Here is a 22,765-nt window from a genome sequence, read left to right as displayed (position 1 = left end):
TCTCGTCAACCGAGGCGAAAACTCGCAGGCTCTAATTGGAATATCCAATTAACGCGCGGTGCGCGGACAATCGGCAAATCGATTAGAAATCACCGCGATTATGACGCTTCGGTGCATCGAAGCGCCAGGACAGCCGAGATGGCACCGTGGTCCACGGGCCGAGATTTTTATCTAGACCCATCTTTCATTATTAAAATGAAACTAAACACCGAAGATGCGATTCTAACGACCAACGGACCCATCCGCCAGTGGTGCTCCCTCCACGCCGATGATCGTTCTGCGCGAATCTCGTTTGCGCCAACGCTTCTCGACAACACACAAAGAGACATCATACCAATGTTTCTTCGATTCGACAAACTTTTCAACGACAGATCGTGAATGACATTCGATCAAATGGAATTTCGTCGAGAATGATTTGCATTTGAAAACGGATGCAATTGTGAAATTTCACCAACGCGATCCAATTCGACGCGAATGCACGAAGAACCCCGAAAAGGGTGAAAGTTTCGAGCTCGACTGACAAGTTTTGACAACCGCTGAGGCGAGGCCTCGGTTCGTTCGGGACGCGCCGGATGGAAGACGAATCCCAGAGAACGTCGTTCCGCGGCGGGCCCCCCGAGATGATCGATGAGAGGGTCTGACCTACCAGTCGTCCCGGAGAACTCATCTTTAAACGCGGTCTGTCCGGTCCATTCGATATAATTATTTTACGTATGCGTGCCGCGCGGAACGGACGGAACATCGTTTCGACTTTCGGCACACGTCAAATCCACCGTCACGCTCTACCTGGCTTTAATTGATCGACCGATCGTCCCGGTCGACGTGTCGATCGGCGCGACGCTTAGGAGATCGGCCGGTCGCGCGGCAATTTTCCACGAGCGGATTATTGTGGCCGCGCCACGCTCTCTCACCTTCGTCCTTCTCGTTGTCGTCGTCCAGGTCCTCGGACAGATTGTCGTCCTCCTCCTCGTCGTCTTGCGAACGATGCGACGCCTCTGCCTCGCTTCCGGAGTGCTCGCCTACGCTTCCGCTTCCCGCCGTCTTCGACAGGTTCAGCACGGGACTGTGACCGTTCGAGGAACCTGTCAACAAGATCGTCTCATGAAACTGTCGTCCGTGTAACGCGTCCGATAACGATCTCGCACGCGCCTCTACGATTCACCCGGCGAATAGAGTGGCTCTCGATCGACAACGATTGATGGATATTATTTGTCCACCGTCCGCGTCTCCGTTTGTACGAGAAGGAACAGACCGTCCAATTTCCAGAGCGGTTGATCCGCTCCCTTCGTATTTTGATATCCCGGCATTTTAATCCTGACGTGGATAGATACTGTTTGGCCAACGACGCCGAGCGGAATGACGCATCCGCTCGAGGCTAGTTCGTGGTTCGATCGCAGCGAACAACCAAACGTGGTTCGTCGACGATCGAACGAACGAACGGAGTCTCGACGCGAGGCGAGGATCACCAGACGCCGGTAGAACGCGGTCGATTAAGCACGGCTCGACGTCCACGATGAAATCCTCGGAGAGACAAGGGCGGCACGAGGTTTCCGTGGGGCCCGCGGCTCCAACACGATCCGATTCGAACACCGAACGTCCAGTTTGTCGCTCGCCGGTCGCCCGCCAGCAGAATAAAAGGTTCGATCGAACGGATTAAAATATTACGGGGAATCAGAAGAAAGAGCCGGAGCCGCGCGGTGCCCCGTAACCTGATATCGGACTTAATCTCTCCAGGCCGCCTAAACGCTCGGCCGGGCTAGCTGCGAGAAATAAAGAAATCGAGAAAGGGACTGGCCGTTCGCTGTCCGGACACGCTCTGTTAACTCGTCGTGGTCTTCCTTCGTTCGTCGTGGCCTGGCCCCGCGGGTTTTCACGCGTTTAACCTCCTGCGCTGGAACGACGTCGAGAACATTTTGTCCCAAAATTACAACATTTCCTCAGTTTTAAGTATATTCAAGTATATCCCAGGCAAAACAAACGATGAGTTTATTACTTCTCAATAATTTCTATCCAGTGATGTCGAATCCGATGAGGTTCAAAAGAAAAAGAAAGCGACGAATTATTGTATACGTTTCGGTCACTCGTTATGGTCCGCGAACGAAAGTTACCAGCGCAAGGGGTTAAAATACAGTTTGTATAGGGTGGCCACTGGAAAACTGAAGAGTTTGAAAAAGTCATAACTTGTTCATTTTCAATCCTTTTTCTTTTTTTATCTTGCTTTTCTGTAAGTTATAGAAAAAAATATTGAAAAAAATCCATTATATTTCCAAATAAAATAATAAACAATGAAAGAAACAGGTCTTTGTGAAAGTTATTTTTGTTTCATATCATTCAGTCTATCAGTGACCAGCCTGTATAAATATAAAAACGTTCAAGTTTTATATTCGATTCGAGGAATTTCGAACGCACGTTACAACACATCAGAATTTGTTGTTTATCAGGGAAGAAAGTACAAAAGCATCCTCCTCCACCGACGAAGGATCAGCGAAAAAACCTGCGATCGACCTCGAATCACGGGGAATCGCTAGGAGAAGAAGGATTCATCGTCCGCGTAATGGCGCTCGACCTATAATACGACTCGGCGTTATTCGCTGTGTATTATCGGCCGATTACTATAATTACGGTAAACGAGCGTACGCGTATTTATCTTACCATTGTGCGAGCTCAGATCCCTGGGTTTTTGGTCCAACGCGAGTGCCCTCTCAGCGTCTCCTCTTTCCTCGCGAAGCCTGCAAGCAGCAAAGCAGATGGGTAAAAGCTTCAGTATCGATTCCGACGAGTGGCGACGTATCGGCCAGAGCGGAGGTGGACTCGGCTTGTGCGCTGGCCATTAATTAAATAATTATTCTAGTCTCGGTTCGAGCCAATCGCGTAGGAAGATAAGTACCGGTCTCTCTGTCGGTCACAGATTATATCTGATTATCGCCGTTTAATCAATTCGATTTTTTTTTTTCTTCCTTTCCATGCAGAGCTGTGGGAGATAGCGCCTTCTCGCGTAAAACCGGCCCTTCCTAGACTTTTTATTTCTTTCGCGGTACGTGGCACGTTCGGAGAACCGCGAATTTCTCGTATTACACTGTCGATTTGAAAGCAACTCGTTTCGCGAATCTGCTCACAAGTCCCGAACGCCTCTCTTTTATTTCCACTTTCTCGGTTTTCTCGAATGTTACTGATTTTACGAAAGCTCGTTGAGCTGTAACAGTGAGCCTTTCGCGGGTTCACTTGTGCAGCAGCTCGAGAAACTTTGTAATATTTCTATTTATGGTGCACGGTATGGTAACATTATATTCTGCATTCTCAATCACCAACACGACCTGAACAGATAGTTTATCATACCGTCGAATTGTAATAAATCGAACAGATCGAGAAGAGAAGCAACAACCCATTATTTATATACCGAATTTCTACAAAATTTGCTACAGGTTTTTATTAAAATTTGGTAAATGAGTAAATGCAAATCTAGCTTCTCAATGTGTGAAACACAGATACGTGACGCTGGGCCATATATGCAGATAATTCTGTTCGTTTTTATTGAGAAAAGAACATAAAAATTGACTGCCATCGCATATGTATGGACTCTCAATGGAGATCGATGCGTCACATATCTGTTAGCGAACGTGTTAAAGACAGCGGTCAGCGTTTTTACGAAGGAGAGCAACGAATTGTCGAAAGAAACGAATTTCTCGAGGATTTAGACGAATCCATTTTCCAAGAGTTGCGCAACGTAATTGGAAATTGGTGTTCCCCGGGCGATTAGTTATTCCTCGCAAACCCTCATCACCGAACCCCCCGATGTTCCTATCTTGGTCTTGGAAATTATTCTCCTGGGTATAGTTCTTCCTTCTTTTTTTCAGATCGAGGCAGGCCGCACGGACCGAGGGCGCCTTTTCGCACCTCGAATCGAACCGCGGACCATTAAGTAAGAAGTTAATATCATTAAACATAATATTGGGCGCATCTGGGAGCCGCAGAGCACTTACCGACCCACCGCCAACCACCCCCGCCGCAAACCGCTCTCTCCTCCGGCGGCTGTCGCCCCGCGCGAGAACCCGCGAGACCTTCACCCACCCCCGACACCCTCCCGCCCGCTGTTCCCCGACCGTTGCCACCCTTCCCGACCCCTCGAACCTTAATTTTTTAATGAGAAAATGCTTTCAAAGAGCCGGAGAGAAATACCGTGCGTCTACGAGCGATAAGTTACGGCCGCGTTAAGCGGAATGGAGGAGAACAACCGAGGATCTCCACCTTCTTTCCCTCTCGCTCACCGCCTTCCATCGTTTCCCTTTCCACGAGAGAGGCTTTCGAGAGACGACTACAAAATGCAAGATATCTCGTCGCTCGGGAGACGAACTCGCCGCGGCTCGTTCGACGACTAATTTTACGAGAGAGACGTGGAAATTTCGCAGAGACGTCCTATCCGCTAGCGATGTACCTATCAGCCAGCAAGTAACCACCCCTTTCGGCGTTCGAATCGTAGCGGTGCTCGCGCGCCTTCGATATTGCAACGACTTAATTTCCGAGGATAATTAAATTTTAATTGGTAATACGAGTCGATTAAGACGACCGATGGGTATCTCGATCCGCCTTCGGTTGCGGGCCCTGGCCTCCGTTTAGTCGCCGGTCCGGCAAATTTCGGGACGGGGTTGAGGATGCCGGAGAAAAGGGTCTAGGGAAAAGAGTCGGGGCGAAGAAATGAAAAAAAAACTGTTCGAAATTAGGGGAGAAAAGAGGCAGGAGGGGGGAGGCAGGCAAAGTCGATTCGTCAGGACGTCGCCGTAATACTGCAAGCAGCCAAGCAGCAGGGTTATTAAATTTCTAATTAGTCGAATATTACGGGTACAGCGTCAGTCGACTCCGGCGTCTTCACGGTTCCGGCCACAGAGCGTTTGCAGTTTGCGTGCGCGTTTACGTGCACCGGCGCGCGTTTAGTCGCGCGTTTGCCTAGCCTCGCGTGAGTAGGCATCTAGACGCTCGCGTAGCCTTTAAGCCGGCGTTAATACATCATGGATTTCATTACGCGTGCCTACGGCTTGCCGAGCGCGGCCAAGCCGTGTTTCTAGTCGCGAATAATTAGCGAACATTCGCCCCTCCCCCCCCCCCACCTTCCTTCATCCAGCTTCACAAACCCTTGCGTTCTGCTCCTGCGAGTGCTCGCGGAAAACGGAGAATTTACGCCGCGTCTTCTTTGTACATCGCGAACCGTTTCTCGATGTTTTCGGAAAACTCGCCGCCGCTGGTTGTTCGCTAGCTCGGCGTACGAGTGTGAATTTTAAGGAGGCACCGTGAAATTCACAGAAGGTACGACGAGGCTTTGTGCCACGAGACTGTAAATCTTATTGAGACTCGGAACGGATGAATCGATCGGGAGTCTCTCTTCGGTCTATAATAGAACGAAGACGGGCTACAAAGGCGGAACACGGAGCCCTCCCCTCCGCATCGAAAGCAGCTATTTTAGACGGAACCGTATCCTCGGGTCGATGATTGAACCGTATCAATCCTCGTCGTATCCATTATCGTGGTACAGTACGTAACGCGGCTAATAAACCGAACGAACGATGCTCCTCGCCCAGATCTTTACTTTTAATTTTGATTCGTTAATGACGAACACCGCGGGGCTTCCTTCCCCGATGCCCGGGGAACGAGGGACCCGCCCAGCGGGAGTTCATTAACAGGCGTATTTCGAACGCGAAGAAAGCGGCCTGCGATTCCTGATCGACCACGGCCGCTGTTCTCGCGCCGTGTATACATTGGTGCAATTGAAAAACGCGTACACCACGCGTTCCAAGCGGGCGTTTTTTAATCAACGCTTTTTCCGCCGCTGGAAATCGGGTTGAAACGGGCGGGTTGAAACGTGCGGTGTTTGCCCCCGTGTTTTGTTACTTTGCCGAAAAATCAAAAGCATCGTGCACGCGTGACGCGCGTTCCGATAATGACGGGGAACAGTTGTAATTTCAAGAGGACAAAGAGCCGGGCTAATTGGCCAAAGTATGCCGGCGTCCACGCTGCCGCGGCTTTTTCGATAAACGATCCACGGGAACGTCGATACTCGTCCGCCCCTCCCGTCGGCTTTTCCGCCGCTGGTCCGCTTCGAGTCGACCGAACGACGATTGACCGACGCCGTCGTAATTTTAATTACGCCCGTGGAATCCGAGGCGCGATTGTGTTACAGCTTCGCCGGTCCAAGCCCGAAAGGGGACAAACGACGCTTCGAGTATGACGGTTGGTCGGCGATGCCTGAAACTGCTCCAACGACGAAACGTTTGTCGTTTGTCCCTGAAATTTCCGCCGAGTAGTCGAAATAATAAACGAGAGGCAGAGGAGGCGCGGGGTTTTAGGTAACGAGAGCCAAAGCTCGCGATCTCGAAAACGCCACCCTAGCTGCGCCGCGGCGTGACATTCGAGGCGAAAGGGGTTCCCTCTCGTAACGAGTGTCGCGAAGCCGAGACTTCGTCCTTCGAGGATATTCCTTATTTCGCCAGCGCGTCAACTCGATAATTACGAACGAAACAGTCGAGCGCTGGGCGATCGTGTTACTGAAAAGATATTCGACGAATTTCGGCTCTCCAGCGGTACCTTTCTTCGGCCAAGGGTAAAAGTGCTCGTTCCACGAAACACGTTTGTTCTCGTACTTTCACGTGGCTGCAGAAAGGTTTTCGGAGACGGTGGTGGGAGAAAATATGAGAAACATAATTCAAGATAGAAGTCGGTGGCGGAGGGACGGAGGCAGAAATTGGCTCGGAGATGGAGAGAAGGCACCGGGACGAGTGTCAGAACGTTGCTTCTCCGGACGAACGGAATAAAGGGTCGGGAAGGAATCGAATTACACTCGGCCCAGTCGCCCCTGCCTTTCGATTTCTATACCGGATCTGCTCGCAAATATTATCCGACGTATCGGCAGACGGACAGCATTTATCAAACTGCGCGCGACCACTCGGACTCGAGGGAGCTCTCGGACCGATTCAATCACCGGATTCCAAGGATTCCAGTTCCTCTTCTACTCGTCGATCAAATCGATATCGTTCGTCGAATGAGACGTTCGGACTCGCGGCAAGTCTCACTGTTGCATAACCTCTCGACGCTCGTTAACGTTTCTTTGCTCGTTTATTAAATTACCACATTCGTCCAGTAACGATGCAAATTTGAGAGAGTTGTAGGAAAGTGGAAAATTTCTCCTTCTCCTGAATTTATAGCCGAGAATTGACACGTTTGACGATTAACCTCTTGCTACGCACGTTGGGAATTTTTTTGTCCCCAAAATTGCAATATTTTCACAATTTTTAAATATATTTAAGTACAACCAAATACACGGGCGAAACAAATGATAAATTTATTACTTCTCAATCATTTCTATCCAGTCACATCCTACCGACGAGTTCAACAAGAAAGCGACGAATTATTGTATACGGTTCACTCGTTATGGTCCTTGAAAACTCGTTAACCCCTTGCGCTGGCAACTGGTTCGCGGACCATAACGAGTGACCGAACCGTATACAATAATTCGTCGCTTTCTCGTTCTTTTGAACACACGTCGGTGTGATATCATTGGATAGAAATTATTAAGAAGTAATAAACTTGTCATTTGTCTTGTCTCGGTTACGTCGAAATATACTTAAAACTGAGAAAATTTAAATATACTTAAAACCTGAGAAAATGTTGCAATTTGGGACGAAAATTCTGCGTGGCACGTCATTCCAGCGCAAGAGATTAAACGGTGGACCTCGTACTTATGCAAACTTGATCTGCGAGCTTAGAGCCTGTCAATACCGCGTTAATCGCGTCGTTTATGCGAGTTCATTGTCATCGAAGGAAGATCTTCCCGAGTATACATGTACTTGCGACAGCGATATCGTACGCGTCAAAGCCCACCCATGGCGCTCCGATTGAATCAACCTTACGCTCCAGCCCCTTTTATCTACGATTCCAATTCCTCCCTCTCTCTCTCTCTCTCTCCTCCTTTCTTCACGGTCCGTTCCGCTCTCTTCCTTCTCTCTAGTACGCGTTCCTCTCGCTTTCTCCCCCCTCTGAAGTCTGTTGAACGTGTCGGTCGTTGTCGAGAAGGGCGCACGCCGCCAGCCAGCAGGTTACTTCTTTCATTTTCCGTTTCGCCACTCGGCCCCGTTTGACTAATAGATCTCAGCGGCAGTCACGACACAATCGGGCGCGGACTACCGTTGCTAACTTCATATCAATCCGTGGATTCCGGCGCTCGTCCCCGGTAACGAGTCGTGATAAATGACGGGGCCGAGGGCCAGCGACGATTGAGATTAATTTCTCGTTGTAAGTCTTCTCGCGCAGCGAGCCTTTAATACTCTCGCGGTCGAGTTCATCCTATGCGAAACTGGCCTAACCGACCCGGTAAAGGGAGAAAAAGACAGAGAGAGAGAGAGAGAGAGAGAAAGAGAGTCGATCCGGGAAATTAAACGAGAGGGAAGAAAACGAACCGAGTCGTGTCGACCCCTGGATTTGCGCGAGTTCTCCTTGAAAAATAATTTCAATTCCGAGGGGCGACCGGTGGAAATTCGTCGTGTAACGCGCTAGACGCCTGACGTACGCCTCTTCCTAACCCCACTTCGACGCCCACCAGTTTTACGCTTCCGTTTTACGATAATTTTCCAAGAGCAATCGATAAGCACGGCACAAGCAGCGACGTGCTCGGGCAGAAGGAAAAGGCGAACGCTCGCGACGAAAGGCCTCCTTACGTTCTCCCTCCCCGTGTCTTGTCGACGTTTCGACGAACGGGCGAACCAGCTAATTATGTATCCCCTGCGGGACCCCCGCAGACAGGAAATGAGACTACCCGAGTTTCTATTCGTACCATATACTCGCCGGTGTTCGCGTAAATACGTACACGCGCAGTCCGTGGGCTGCGTGTGTATTGGCCCGGTTAAAACGCTCCGGCTGGAAATACAGTCGGATTAAGCCCGGGGCCGGGGATCAGATATACCGCGCGCCGGTGATAACCTCCGACTTTATATCCGCGCAGGACAGCGGTTTAATTAGACGACGACGCCTGAGATTCCGGCTAGAAACGTTGATCGAGCTAAATTGTTTCCTCAGCCTCTCGCTTCTGCCCGATCGTGCCGGAGTCCGCATCGCGCGGCCAGACTCTCCCTCATCTTCTCTCTCTCTCTCTCTCTCTCTCCTTCTCTATTTCGCTTCTGAATGGCTTCCGGGCCTGCCGAGGGAAGACAATGCCGATCAACCGGCCAGATAACCGGCCGTTTAGACGAACGACTGCCCCGGCTCGATCCTCGAAGCGGCTTGCTCGCGAGCGCGAGCCTGATCGCGAAAAAAAGAAAAAAAGGAGAAGCACGTGGCCTAGCGTGAAAAGCAACCGACGAAGGAGAGAGCGAACTGTACAGATAGAAGGAGTAGCTGTTAATCGCCTAGGGGAACTCACGAACCGGATGACTTCACGCTTGATGCCTCGCTCGTATTTGTTTCGACGAAACTCGCGAGTCGACGAACGAGGTGCGAACGAGTGGCTGCGACGAATAAATTGTTTGTTTATACGGTTCTAAACGTTCCTCTTTTCCGCGCTATTCCGACCGACTGGTTGGGTTCGTCGGATGGCTGACTACGAATGAGAATAATCTCCTTTTTTGCGACTCTTTTTCTACTACGGCGCTCCTCGCCGCTCGTTAGCTCAAGGTCAGACGCGTAGCGTGTGGCGTAACACGCGGGCAGAAGTGTCGCATGCGGTTTTGGCTTCTCATGTCTGTGCGTGCTCTTTTCAAGTATACAAATACCCTCTCTTCGTCTGCCTTTCAATTCCAAACGGGAATTGCGAAATTCAATTGTATATAGGGATTATAGGGTTCGCGAAAGTTACAAACGAGGTCAGCGTCGGGTAAATTTCAACGATAAGCCGAGCCGAACGGGAGAACGAGCAGGAACAGACGCGTGTTAGCGAGAGGAATCATTTATCCCGGAAAGATAGGCGGCTCTCGGTGGATCGCGTTCCGTGGACGATACGTCATCCCCGTCGTCGGCTGACGCTTCGCCCCCTCGTTTTGTGTGCTCTCGGGGGCGAGAAAGCCTCGAAAGCATTTTTCAATTCCGCGAAACTTTACGATAGATATCTTCCCCGCTCGCGGGAAAGCGAGAAAAAGAGCGACAGAGGGAGAAAGAAACGGCCGGTCGGACGCTTCGCCAGAAACATTTGTACATAAATCTGAAAATTATGAGCCGGTCCCCCGGCCGTTCGCCGCCTCTCCGTTCCCTGTGGCCGACCAGCCATATGCCTGCCAACGCGTAACGGAGAGATAACGCGTAGGGCAACCCCTCGGTGAAGGCAACCGCAGCCGCCGCACGCGTATGCGCGTGAAACTGCAGCCTTCGATCTCTCTTTCTCGCCCTTCAGCTTCCCCTTCGCCCCTGACGCTATTCCTGGTCGCGTCGCGTCGCGCCAGGGTCGGAGGCGAAAAGCCTTCCCGTATAAATCAAGATTCGTGGAAAATAAAAATCACTTTGGCGGCGGATCGCTCGATTAAGGGCCATCGATGGTCGCTCTGGGAGCTCAGCCCACGAATCTCCACCCCTAGGCGGAGGAGAGAAAGAGTACGCGACGAGGCTTATCGCGGTTTCGAATGGACCGATTTCCACCGGGGGTCGCGGTTTTTTTTTTTTTTTTTCTTTTTGATCCACTCACTCGTAGATTCTTATACAAGGTGGCCCGATTCTTTTCTTTCTTCGCTCGGGACGGAAACTCACATCCTCGAAGACTGTTCTTTTCGAAAATGTTGCTCGTTGCCCGGGCTTTCCAAACAAAAGCGGGGGTGGAAAAATTGCGGGGGATGGAAATTCAACGCAAGGTTCAGCACCGATAAGCGGTAGCGGTCGGGTTCTTCGCCCTGTGAACGGCTCGATGCTCAGCCGCCAGGCAATACGCAAATAAACTGACGAATCCCCCTTGGTATATCCTCGACCCATCGTCCCCTTGGCCGCCCTGAGCCAGCCTACCGAGTAGATCGAAGAAAAATATGCCGTACGAGAAAAATAAAGAACGATCGAGGGTGTACACGCGAAAGGATACGCGTAGGATCGGCTCCAACCCTTAAGCCAGAGAGCAGAGATATATTCGAAAATATTCCGGCGAATAGAAGCCACTTGGGTGAAAAGAGGATGAGAAACGATCGGAGAAGAAGAAAATACAGGGCACGCGGGGCCCTCGATCGTTTATCGAAAGATAAGAGAAAGAGAGACCGATATCTGTCGCGTGGAAATCTGCTTGTCCGCGATAGAGCGGAACGCGCACCACCCCTATTCCTGGGCCGCGCGGCGCGTGTGCGAAAATACACGCGTAAAAGGTCGCTTATCGGGTTTGCGCAAGAATTGGATTCAACGACGCTTCCGAAAGCCATAACCGAAACGGTAACTGCCACCCTCTGACTGATCGAACTTATTCCTTTCCTTCGTTCAGTCAGCCATCGTCTCCTTCTGTCGCTACCTCGTGTCGATAATGCCGCGATTGGGGGATGAGAATGGGAGGGGGGGGGGAGACGACGCACTATTTTTCTGGAAAATGAAATAGACAAAATCGAATATTTATCTGCTCAGCTACCGTACCCCTTGACGTCTTTTTGGTCAGTTCGAGATACAGATGGAAGCTGAAAACATTTCATTCGGGATTATTACAAATGGAAGAATATTCATCGTCAATTTCTTTCATCCGGTCTTAGGTGTTCTATAAGGCGTTCTTTTTTATCTCTCGCAAAATGGAAATATCGCCTACAAGAATTGGAAGTTATAGAAAAATATTCCTATAAAAGTTATTCGGTATAAAGAGGCTTATTATACTTTAGTGGGGAAATGCATTGTTTTAGGAAATATTTTCATTTTAATTTTCAAAGCTTGAAAGTGCGTGAAAGATAACGATAAGGAATATCGCTCGTGTCTTTCTTATGTTTCATACAACAGGTCTCAGAAAGACATCAAAGAGAAAATATCTTCCAAACCAGTGGTTTTTCTGATATAAATAGATTAATATTTCTTCGTAGATGAATTACTGCGTCCGAAGTTACACGATTCCATTTAAAAAAAACCAACATAATCTTGGAATCTCCTTCCCTACTTGACACCAGATAACATGTCCTTTATAGAAACATTTCTTTAATAACTCCATTCCTCTATGAAACATTTCCATTTTACGAGAAATAAACGAAACAACGTTCTAGGTGCAATTTTCAATAACAGATGTGATAATTTTTACGCGTCTAACGTTACCACAGACCTATTGAACTCGAGCCGCAATAATAATCGACTGTCGCAACAAAACACGAGCACTGTCACGTTGCACGAAGCAAGGTAAATGTGTCGTGCATACACTTATCGAGACGGAATAATAGAAGAAATGTAAAACAAGATACCGAAACGAATCAGGCCGGAGACGCAGCAGAAAATAATTACGCGTAAAACGGTGTAAAACTAATGGGTATCGCGCTTAATTACGCGGGAGATGGAGGTGAATAGAGTCGGGTGGATCGTCGCGGCGAAAGTGGTGAGGCGCGTGTTCACCTTGACGCTTTCTCATCAAGCTCCGCTTAATTTCTAACCCCTTGGTCCCAGTGTGTCTGGGAAGGGTGGCCAGGAACGCCAGGGTGAGTATATTAAACGACACTCGGAATTACAAATAACAAATTGCAATTTGATTCCCCGCACGGTCGGTCGGCACTCGTGCGTACGGGCCTGTTTCGTCTGTGCCGGGGGCGCAATTTATCATTACCGTCGACAATTTCACCGGCGGCCCTTCGATTCCGATTCCGCTCGGGGCTGCTGGCCCTTCGTTCGCGGGTAAACGCCGAGGCGAGAAACGTCGTCGCGAGCTACGTCGTTTCCATCCGACGATGGCACGTTACGAATTGAGAATCGCCTCGAATCCGTCGTTGGTTTCGCGATCCGAAATAAACGGGGAGGGGGGAGGGGGTGAGAGTCGCGAGAACAGGGTGAAAGGGGGCGAACGTACCGCGGAGAAAAGAGGGCTGGGCTAGGGTTGAGGGGGCGAGCGGAGCGGTTTATATGGCTAAAGGCGCATCCCCCGAGCCGTATCGATCGTTGACTTTAAAATTCAAAGAGACCGACAATAGCTTCCCTTTCCGCCGAGCCTCTGTACTACAATATCATATTCCGTTCCTTTCGTTTCATTGTCTGGTAAAGCCTGCGCTAATAATAAAAGATTGCTACCCTGGAAGCTATGCCTGGAGAGTGAGAGAGACGGAGCGAGAGACAACGGGTCGGCGGGAGTGAGGAACGGACGAGCGAAGAAGGGAGGAAAGACGCGCGTGCAAGCGGAGAAACGACGAAAACGAGCATGGGGAAGATGGAACAGTAGGAGAGACGGGGTTTCACTCGGTCGAGTCTTTCCAAGTTCGGTGCTACATCATCCAGATAGCCGACCCCATAATGCTTCGTTGAAAAGTTGCTCGAATTCTGCGCGAATTTAATATTCCGCGCGCGTCGTCTTTTGTCCTCCCTCTTTCTCACATCCTGTCTCCTCTCTCTCTCTCTCTCTCTCTCTCTCTCTCTCTCTCTCTCTCTCTCTCTTTCATTCTCTTCATTCTCATTCGACGATACCACGACCTTACACGAACGAGTCCACCGTGCGTTTGCATTTCCGTGTTGCCGTGATTCCAGGATCCGCGTTTGCCCGTGGAATACGGAAAGGTCAACTCTCGGAAGCCGCGATTCCGCAAAAATTGGGGATTCTCTCCACCCTCGCTATCTAGACGCTCGCTCGCTTCTCTCCGCGACAGGCTCCTCGCTCCCTGCTCTCGGTAGATGCCAACAGGACGAAGGAAACGCACGACAAAAGGGAAAAGCGGGCAAAGAGGCTGGCGTTCGAATTACACACGTAACGGGAACCGAGAGAAAGAGATATTTGTCGAGGGTGAGGGGGAACGGGGCGAGCAGAATCAAAGGGGACGCAACAATGGACGATCATATTAAATCATAAATGTAAACGAAGATGAGTAACGGGGAGAGCGAAAGCTGGCGCACAGTCCGATAATGAAAGTTCCCGATCCTCGAGCCGCGGCACAAAGCTACACCCAAGCGATATAAAACCGGTGGCACGGTTTTACGCCTGCGATTTATCGAGCTTCTCTCGGTCTACGGAATGATTTTTCCGCCTGGCTGCCGGCAGCCAACATTTTCCTCGAGCGAGCCTTTCCGGAAAAACGGAAGAAAAAAAGAAAGTTTCGAGAGATCAAACGAGAGATTCGGACGCTCTCCAAAAGGGGGCGAGGATCGATTCGATCGCTCGAAGCATCTCTAAAGAGAGAGAGAGAGAGAGAGAGAGAGAGAGAGAATACTCGTGCATCCGCTGGATAGTTGCCATCGACAGCGCACAAACGCGCGTGCAACGCGATCGCGAGAGCGTACGCGCACCTGAGCCGAGATTAAACGTTTCGAGGGATATGAAATGAAATATTTAGCGATCCTGGGGGTTCAAACGGGGGCCCACCACCCCCTCTAAACCCCTGTTTCCCTTTGTCGGCGACCTGTTAGCCATCGAATCGAGCTGGAATGCACTAACCCCTTGTCGCCGCGCGTCACGCGTCTCTTCGTGCCTTTCCTCGTCCTTTCTCTTCCTCTCGACGACGATCGTCCACACACACACACACACACACACACACACCAGCTACCTGGCCAATCGACTTTTCCCTGGTAACCCTTTCGATCGATACCCGCGGCAAGACGTAAGTGAGAGAAGAGGAGAAAAGGCGGGCCAGAAGAAAGAAACAGTGGGCAGAAAAGTACGAGTCACCGAAGAAAGAGAGAGAGAGAGAGAGAGAGAGAGGCGGGGGACGGATTAAGTCGTGTGAAAATTCACGATAGACGGTAGTGGTTAGATCGATCGGGTGAGTGTTTCAGCCGGGAAACGGCTGAAGGACGTTGAATGGACCGGATTGAAACGTCAACGCGGTGAATAGCGGTTTCAAAGAAATACATTAGCGCAATGTGAAGGGTTACTTGGAAAATAAACTGGAAGAACGGAGCAAGAGCGGAACCGCTTATCCCGGCCACCGGGCTACTCGATCATTCTTTCAATGCGGGGGGAACGCCGCTTCCATCAGGGAGAACGATCCGCGAGATTTCCTCGTTCTCGTAGCACGACCAAAAAATCGTGGAAAATCTCTCGTCTATCTGGCCTGGCGCTCTTTCTGCAAATTCACAGGCGGAAGTTGTACAGTTTCGGGATCAGGAATCGCGGATCGCTGAAGAAAATCGAGCGAGAGTGGCGGCGAAACGAGCGAAACAGGCCGAGTAATGGTCAAAGCAGGTGTATTATGCGAATTTTATTGCCGGCCCCCAGTGTTCAGCGGTCGTGTTTAAGGTTTTATCCGGCTGCCTTCGTTTCGTTTCTCGCGCGCCTCCTCCTCCCTCCGCCCTCTTTCTCCGCCGGGTAACTACCGGGAAAGGGTTAGGATTTTATTTTTCAACCGCGTAAAAGGGCTGGAAGAGAAGAGGCCCCTGCGTTTCATAAAAGTCGTCTGGCACATTCGTTCCCGTAGGTTATTGCCGGGACCGCGAGCCGACACCGACGCGCCGCGCGTATTATTTTATTTATTATTTCACTTTAAGACGCGTCTTTCTCCGACGAAGGATTAAAGCGGGCTCGCATAAAGAACCGGGAAGCCTCGTTTCGCGTCACCTCCTCGAGCGCGTCACATTCAACCGGTCGGTATAGTATCGGTTTATTTCCCTTCGTGCCGCGCCGCTCCCACACGCTCGCTTTTAATTAAACTTTCTGCGAAATGCGGCTTGTCCAACCGTCTAGCATCACGACCCGATGGATGTTTGCATCCTTTGAAAGTTCAACCGGTGTTTCAAATTGGAAGGAAATACTTTTCAATCTGCGTTCAACATCGTCGTGTCTTCATTTACTCGAAATGATGATTTTCTCTCTCTACGATGGAAAATATTTGTAAATATTCGTATTAGCGATCAACTTTTAAATTATTGGCAAAATTATGGACGATTATGTCAGAGTAATTAGAAATCTGTATCTACGAGTAAACTGCGGATGTTTATGCAATTTTATATCTTTTACGAACATAATTGAAGAAATTAAGGAACCTTGATTACTCGATCTATTAAATATTGTAATAAGCATTTGAATATTTCATATTTTCTTTGCAGAGATTTTTGGAAACCAACTTCCAAAAAGAGGTATAAATATTTGCAATTTGTTTATTAGTGTATTGTTAATTCGTTAGCTTTTATCCATTACTTTCTAAATTGAATATAAAACTTTTGAGAAAAAATATAAAAGTTACAATTACAGTTCGCTGAGAATTGTACGTTGAAAAGGTACAGAGTTTTTCAGGCAAATTTTATTTGCGATCAGAATGAAAGATAATTTGAAAAAATGAATCGTTCTACCATTTTGTTGTTTTTGCTCGAAAGGTAAACTTCATCTTTTCAGATTACAGAGATCATTTGCAAATAATTTTTTTATTTCAGTTAATTTGTTGTTAACAACGTAACAAATAGTTCCAGCGAAAGACAACGTTTATACAACACGGGGGACAATTATTTGTAGAAACAAATATGAAAGAATGAGAAATTATTTCATCTGCTAACCAAATAGTTGAACAATTTAGAGAAAAGTCGCTTGCTTGTTCAAACAGATCGACGTATTGAATTATTTCAAGATGACATCGAGCCACATCGTATGTCGTTTGTACAATTATTTTTCAAATTTCTTGTTCAAACAACGTCCAACATTGGACGATAATCGGGGAAACTTGGGGCTCGCGCACCCGCCGCGTGATGTTTGGAATAAATCGCGCTTTGAGGGAAGAAGCAGCAGCCGTGCGACGCGACGGGTGTCGGGAAAATTAAGGTCGGGAATCGCGTAACATCTCCGGGGTGGTAGAAGCAGGGGCCGGAGCGGCGGAGAGGAGGGGGTAGCAGCTGCGACATCGCGAAATTACGAGGTGGCGTTGGAAGTAGTCGCTCCTTAGAGGAACCGTTGACAAATGACGGAGGCAACTTTTATTATTTTAGATGTCGGCCCATCAGAACCGCCCCCGCGCTCTCCGCGTGTTACGACTTCGCGAACCGACCGAGAGATGTGTTTTACATACATTTCGCAACAGCCTTCGGGAACCGGGTACAACACTCCCCCCCACTTGACAAATGGGCCGGGGTTTTATTAGACCAACTTTTTAAGCTACTCCCCCGACGAGGATGCGGAGCTCGTCGAAATAAAGATAAACTCTGCCCGCGTAGCTCGTTTGCTCGCCTCCTCGCCGTCCATCTCCGACGCGCTTGCTTATTTAAGTACCCGGGTGCCGCGATAAACGAGGCTAGCGGTTCTGGTACAATGCCAAGAAACTATTACGCGGGCTCGTTTGATTACGAAAGCTTGCGAAAACATACACGCGACCGGATGAGATTTCGCCTCTGTCACGAAGCGTGATTGGGATCGAACAAAGTGAGACGCTAGTCCAATAAATTGGTATTAAAACGATCGATGAAACGAACCGCGGCTGATGCGATCGAATCCGACGAAAAGAAAGACGAAAAAAAAAGGTAGGTGGCGTTCAGGAAATGGATGGTCGCGTCGCGATCGACCATCATCGTTCGGCCGTAGACTCGAATTTCCGTGAGCGGAGCGTAACACCGTGGGCGAGAGAAAAAAGTCGAACGCACGTTTCGCTCGAGAACATATTTACGCGGCCGATGACAAATGGTTTTTAGCGGCGCGGTGGGTGGATAGGAGAAGTTCGGGACACCCGCTGCACTCCCGCAGGGGCCGTCGGAACGCGAAGGGAGAACGAGGGCGAGCGAGGGCGGAGGAGGCAGCGGCGGCGACGGTGGAGGCGGAGGTGGAAGCTGCGGCGGCGGGGAGGACGGGAAGGAAAGTGGTTCGCAGATGCGCCGTGACTGATGGTCCCTACTTCCAGATGTACTATATACCGCGGTACTTTTATCGGCGCTTGTTTGTTCAGCGAGTTTCGAAATACCAGTGGCAACGGCGTGCCGTCGCCCTGGATCACGGATAGCGGCGAGAGAGAACGCGCCGCCAGAGAAACCCATATAGAAACCGGCGAGTGGGAGTGAGAGGGCGAAAGCGTAGACGAAGTGGAAAGAGGCGGAGGCGGAAGGGAAACGAAGCGAGCAACTGCGATTACTGTCGACGGTCAGAAAGAAAGAAAAAAAAATGATAGTTGTATCAACGGCAATACACACGTGTATTTACGCGTCGTATCCGCGACGTTAAGGCTTTCGTCGTGCGCGATGACGGACGGCTATCACGTGAGACAACGTTCCTCTTTTAGTTTTGCCCCCGTTTTTAGCTGTTTTAGCTCCCAGGAAATTCCTCGTGGCGACCAAATGGCAGTTGTGTTTCTCCTCTTTGTTCAACGGGAGGGAAACTCGGAGACTGTGATGGAGATGGAGAAATTGACGGTGAAAAGGGTTTTTCCCCGCGGAGGGGTGGAAAGTGGATCGGCGGATTTCGGACGATCAATTAATAAGAGGAGGATCGGCCACTTTTCATCCGGGGGGGGAGAGAAGCTGCGCGCCCACTCGTTCCTATGTAAATTGAAGAGGTTACATGGTTTTACATATTTCAACAGATTCGCAGGGGCGCGGTGGGGGCAGGCGGCGGACGCGGCAGGGAAGACGCGCGGGAAAAGTGGAGAGGGGGGGGGGCGGTGGAGAAGGGGCCCGGTAGCCACTCGAAAACCGCGGGCGAAGCGTTTTGTCGAGTGTTTTATGGAAAGCTTTAGAATTGTAGATTTTCTCTCTCTCCGCTTGCAGCGCAACCGCTGGATTTATGATAGCCGCCGCGCGAACCTACGACCCTGCTCGCTGCTACTTTCAGCGCATCCTCGATAATATAAAAGGATATTATTTAAATTCTTGAAAATTCCACGAGTGTCCGCGCCACCGGGCAAGCTGGTGGCTCGCGTTCTTCTCCTGCCAGTCAACACTTTTTCCACCTCCGTCCGCATAATTCGCGTCAGAAACAGTTTAGACCGATGATCAATGGACGAACACGGGGATGGGCGCTCGCTCTTTCACGAGGGTGGGGGCGGCGAGATGTCGTTTGCTATTGGATTTCAATTGGGAAACGATTACCCTCTTCGAGTGACCGTTTTCCGCTCGTTTGTCATCGACGTTTCCACGTCTCTTTCTCTCGTCGGTTCCTCCGTCCTCGAACGTTATATCGAATTCGGTGGCCAATTCGCCGATGCGTTACGAATGATCGTCCGGGAGCGTAGGCGCTTCCTCGCCGCGGGATGATTGAATTTTCGGTCGTTCCCTAACCTTCGAAACCCCCCTCCCCCTCCCCGCCACCCTGGTGGTTCTTTCCCGGTGGTGCGTGGCCGTGGCCGCGAGGGTCGCCTATTTGTCGAAGGCTAACTTCGCCGTGGAGAGCGCACCCTTCGACGCGCGCGCCACGCACTTGCACGCGTTTCGCCGGGGCAAAAGGTAAGCGCCCGCCAGCCGCGTGTACGCGCGGAAACTGCCGTGTCCGGACGGACACTGTAAATATTAGTTCATTACCAAAAGTGGCAGCGAAACCGGGCCTGCGAACAGTAGCGCCGCGGAACCGCAGCAACGTTCGTCCGCGGTTTATTTAATGACACCCTTCCGCTGCTTTTCAATTAACCTCCCCGCCGCTTCTTTTGCCCGCTCGTTTCCCTATGGTTCGCTTATTTCTTCCAAACTTTCAATCGCCACCAGCTCTTTTGCCTTCGAGGCTCCCAGTTTTCTCTCTCCCTCTGTTGCGACGAATTTCGAGCGGAAGTCGACGATAGACTCGCATGCCGATCGACCGTAAATAAGAGAACAGTTCCACGCGCGGAAGATTAGACACTGCGTGCGGGCTGTCCGTCGTTCGTGCGTGTACGAGGGCAACGAAGAGGAAGCACCGCAACGTAATATACTGGCGTGTGCGCGCCGCCGAAGGGAGACCATTTAATAACAATATATCTTGGCCGTCGCGAGGATACACGAGAAATAAGGACAAAGAAGGGAGCGGACGCGGCCGGAAAGATATTTTACCATTAGAATCGGTATTCCCTCGGACGAACGCATCTAAGAACGATGAATTACGTCGTGCTCGTGATAATGCTTGTGAAACGGGAGAAAAAAAAAAAAAAAGAAAAAAGAAGAAAAAGAACATGAAGCGGATGCAACGAGGTAACTCGGTCCTTGGTCGAAGAGACAAATTAGACGGGGGAGAATCGCGAACAAGCTCGTTAGCAAGTTCGATACACCCACGAAAGGCCGCGCTCGTTCCTCGAACGAAGACTCGAGAAAACAAGCGTCTTTAACGAGATCGCCGCGACCGGAAAAAGATCGAACGACGTCCGAACGTGAGGAAAGGCGGGAAAGAGGAACAAGGTGGTTGACAATTTCACGGTACATTGGCGGGCTATGGGTGGTTCCCGGACGTCGAGACTAATTATGTTTTTAATTAATCATCTCGTCTGGTCGCGGCCAAAGTTTACTTGGCCACGCTCGTTACCGCCTAATAACGCGTCGATCTTAGAAGGCACAGCGACAAAGTTCACGCCCTCCCCTCTTCCCATCCATCCACCGTGCGAGTTGACGCGGCCGCCTTTTTTTTCCTCGTTATCCGCCGTCGACTCGACGACGACCATCGAAATGATCTTGGCAAACGGGGTGTGGTTCGCGGCGTAAATGACCCGGAAACGAACGAGGAGCGACATCGTCCCTAAAAATACGGCCGACGAAAATTTCATGGAATAAAGCGCGCAACGTCGTTAATGACGCGACGCTAATTATCGTCTGAACGATAATTATCACGGTTCCTGATGAAATTGCGCTGGGGTGGACCAGCGCCGCGCCAGCCATGAGTAATTCGTTGTCGAGTTAATAAAACGAACGTCCCAGAGGCAATCGTTTCGCTAGGTGACGACTCTTTCTCCCGATGGCACCCTGTCGCGAGACTCGCGCGGGCTTTACGAGACTTTACGGTGAAGAAGAGACACACGTCCGAGATGATTCATCCGGATCGATGGGCGAGCGGCTAGGAGGACCAATTTATTCGGTGGTCGGACACGGGACGACCGCCGGGATCGTTTCGCAACAGGGTAGTTAGAAGGGTCCGTTTTCGGGGTCAGGACGTTTGGCACGAGCGGGCCGAATTCGTGGAACGAGTGGACGCGTTTGTCGAGCCGGCTGTCGCGTTTCACGGACGATTATCCGCCTGGAGTTCGGACGATCGTCCTCCTCCGCCTTGCGGGAATATCACGCGAGCGTAGAAGAGAGAGAGAGAGAGAGAGAGAGAGAGAGAGAGAGAGAGAGAGAGAGACTGACTCGATCCGACATTCCTCCAACACGCGAACGAGCAACCGATTTCGATTTGTCGGATCCCCGCCCACGCCTAAACTGGATCTCTAAATCACGTGGCTGCTATTATTGGACTGCCTGCGGAGACGAGCCGTGGAACACGAAGTCCGCGTACACGAAGATGATCCCGGTTTCAACGATCGCGTTGATACCGATGAAGATGAAAGACAAAAGGAACGCCGTGACTAATAAATCGCTCGGAGCGATCGACAGCTAACCCGTTATTATTCATTTTCGCCGTGGCATTCGATGGAATCGAAAGGTTACGTAGCCGAAACGAAAAGAGGATTTCAGGAGGAAATAGACGTACGGTACAGTGAGATAGAGAGATAGAGAGAGAGAGAGAGAGAGAGAAATAGCGTAATTAGCGTATCCCCTGATTGCGGACCGCTGACAAGCCGACGACGCCTCGAGCCGCGTGTGACGGTATTAATCATAATGCGCGTATTTGCACGCGGGACGCGGCTCAGATGCGCGCGCGTGCGTGTCGACGCGCTGACAGTTCGTTTGAACGCAATTAACGCGCCGCTTGATAGTTGTCGGCTCGGAGCTCGCTATCGCGGCGAACGATCGTCGAATCGAATTAACCGTTTCGTCGCGCCGCTCCGCTCTCGCGAAACGGTCCACTGCGCCTCAGCCCGGAGGGGGGGAAGCCCCGGTGCTCGAGAGTTCTTCACGCTTCTTTTTAATCCTCGTTTACCCCCTTTGCATCGACGCGATTCACCAACGAGGGGTTGAATCAGCGAAGTACGACGAAGGGAACGCGATTCTTTTCAAGTTAAAGCGGAAAAGTCGACGCGTTCCACGCGAGAAGTGTTTCGCTCTACCGTGAGATTAGATACGTAATCGGAGAAAATTTGTTGGTTTGATATGATTAAAATCGTTTCAACGGATACTGTCTGAAAGAATTTGTTTCATGCTCTCTGAGTATCGTCGATTTGAATATTGGTACATTCTTTGAATGGTCCATTGTAACATCGGAACAATTTAAAATTTGCAATTCGATTGAACTCTGTTATTATTAATTTTTATCGCATTATTATTAATTTTAACGATGCAGAATGCAAAATAAAACCAAATACCCTGTGTTCGGTCTTATTGTTGAACACAATGAGGGTCAAAATGTGATGCGACAAACAAATTCATCGAGCCAGAGACAATAAACTCCCATCTTGTAACTTTCTCTACGGCAGGGACCTCCCGCGACCGTATGTCATATTTCAAACTAACATTTCAGTATTGTAGACATATTTGACTCTTCATTCCAAAGCTCGATAAGTTTCTTTATCACATCGGTCCCCACCATAAACAGGACACTAATAAACCGGCAGGACACGGAAGATAGAACCGTTAGTTCCAAGAAGCAATTGTCAAATTTACTTCTTGGAACTGACCCTGAAAATGTTTGGAAAAACTCACCTTTCCGATC

At 50.1% G+C, this 22,765-nt stretch overlaps 1 protein-coding gene across 3 annotated transcripts in view; it reads right to left on the bottom strand.

The window, feature by feature from the left end:
• LOC122532785 (dachshund homolog 2) overlaps positions 1 to 22,765 on the bottom strand; it is a 182,866-nt gene that overhangs the window by 72,984 nt on the left and 87,117 nt on the right. For all 3 annotated transcript variants that reach the window (XM_043661875.1, XM_043661873.1, XM_043661874.1), the window contains exons 5-6: positions 2,653 to 2,729; positions 912 to 1,082 (exon numbers count right to left, since the gene is read on the bottom strand). In XM_043661875.1, the coding sequence (XP_043517810.1) occupies positions 912 to 1,082; positions 2,653 to 2,729 (248 nt within the window). The remainder of the gene's footprint in view (positions 1 to 911; positions 1,083 to 2,652; positions 2,730 to 22,765) is intronic.

The sequence above is a fragment of the Frieseomelitta varia genome, unplaced genomic scaffold, assembly GCF_011392965.1.
Source record: "Frieseomelitta varia isolate USP_RPSP 00005682 unplaced genomic scaffold, Fvar_1.2 scaffold_471, whole genome shotgun sequence".
Classification (NCBI taxonomy): Eukaryota; Metazoa; Arthropoda; class Insecta; order Hymenoptera; family Apidae; genus Frieseomelitta; species Frieseomelitta varia.
The sequence above is the reverse complement of the archived record's forward strand: the minus strand, read 5'-3'. Positions and strand labels throughout refer to the sequence as shown.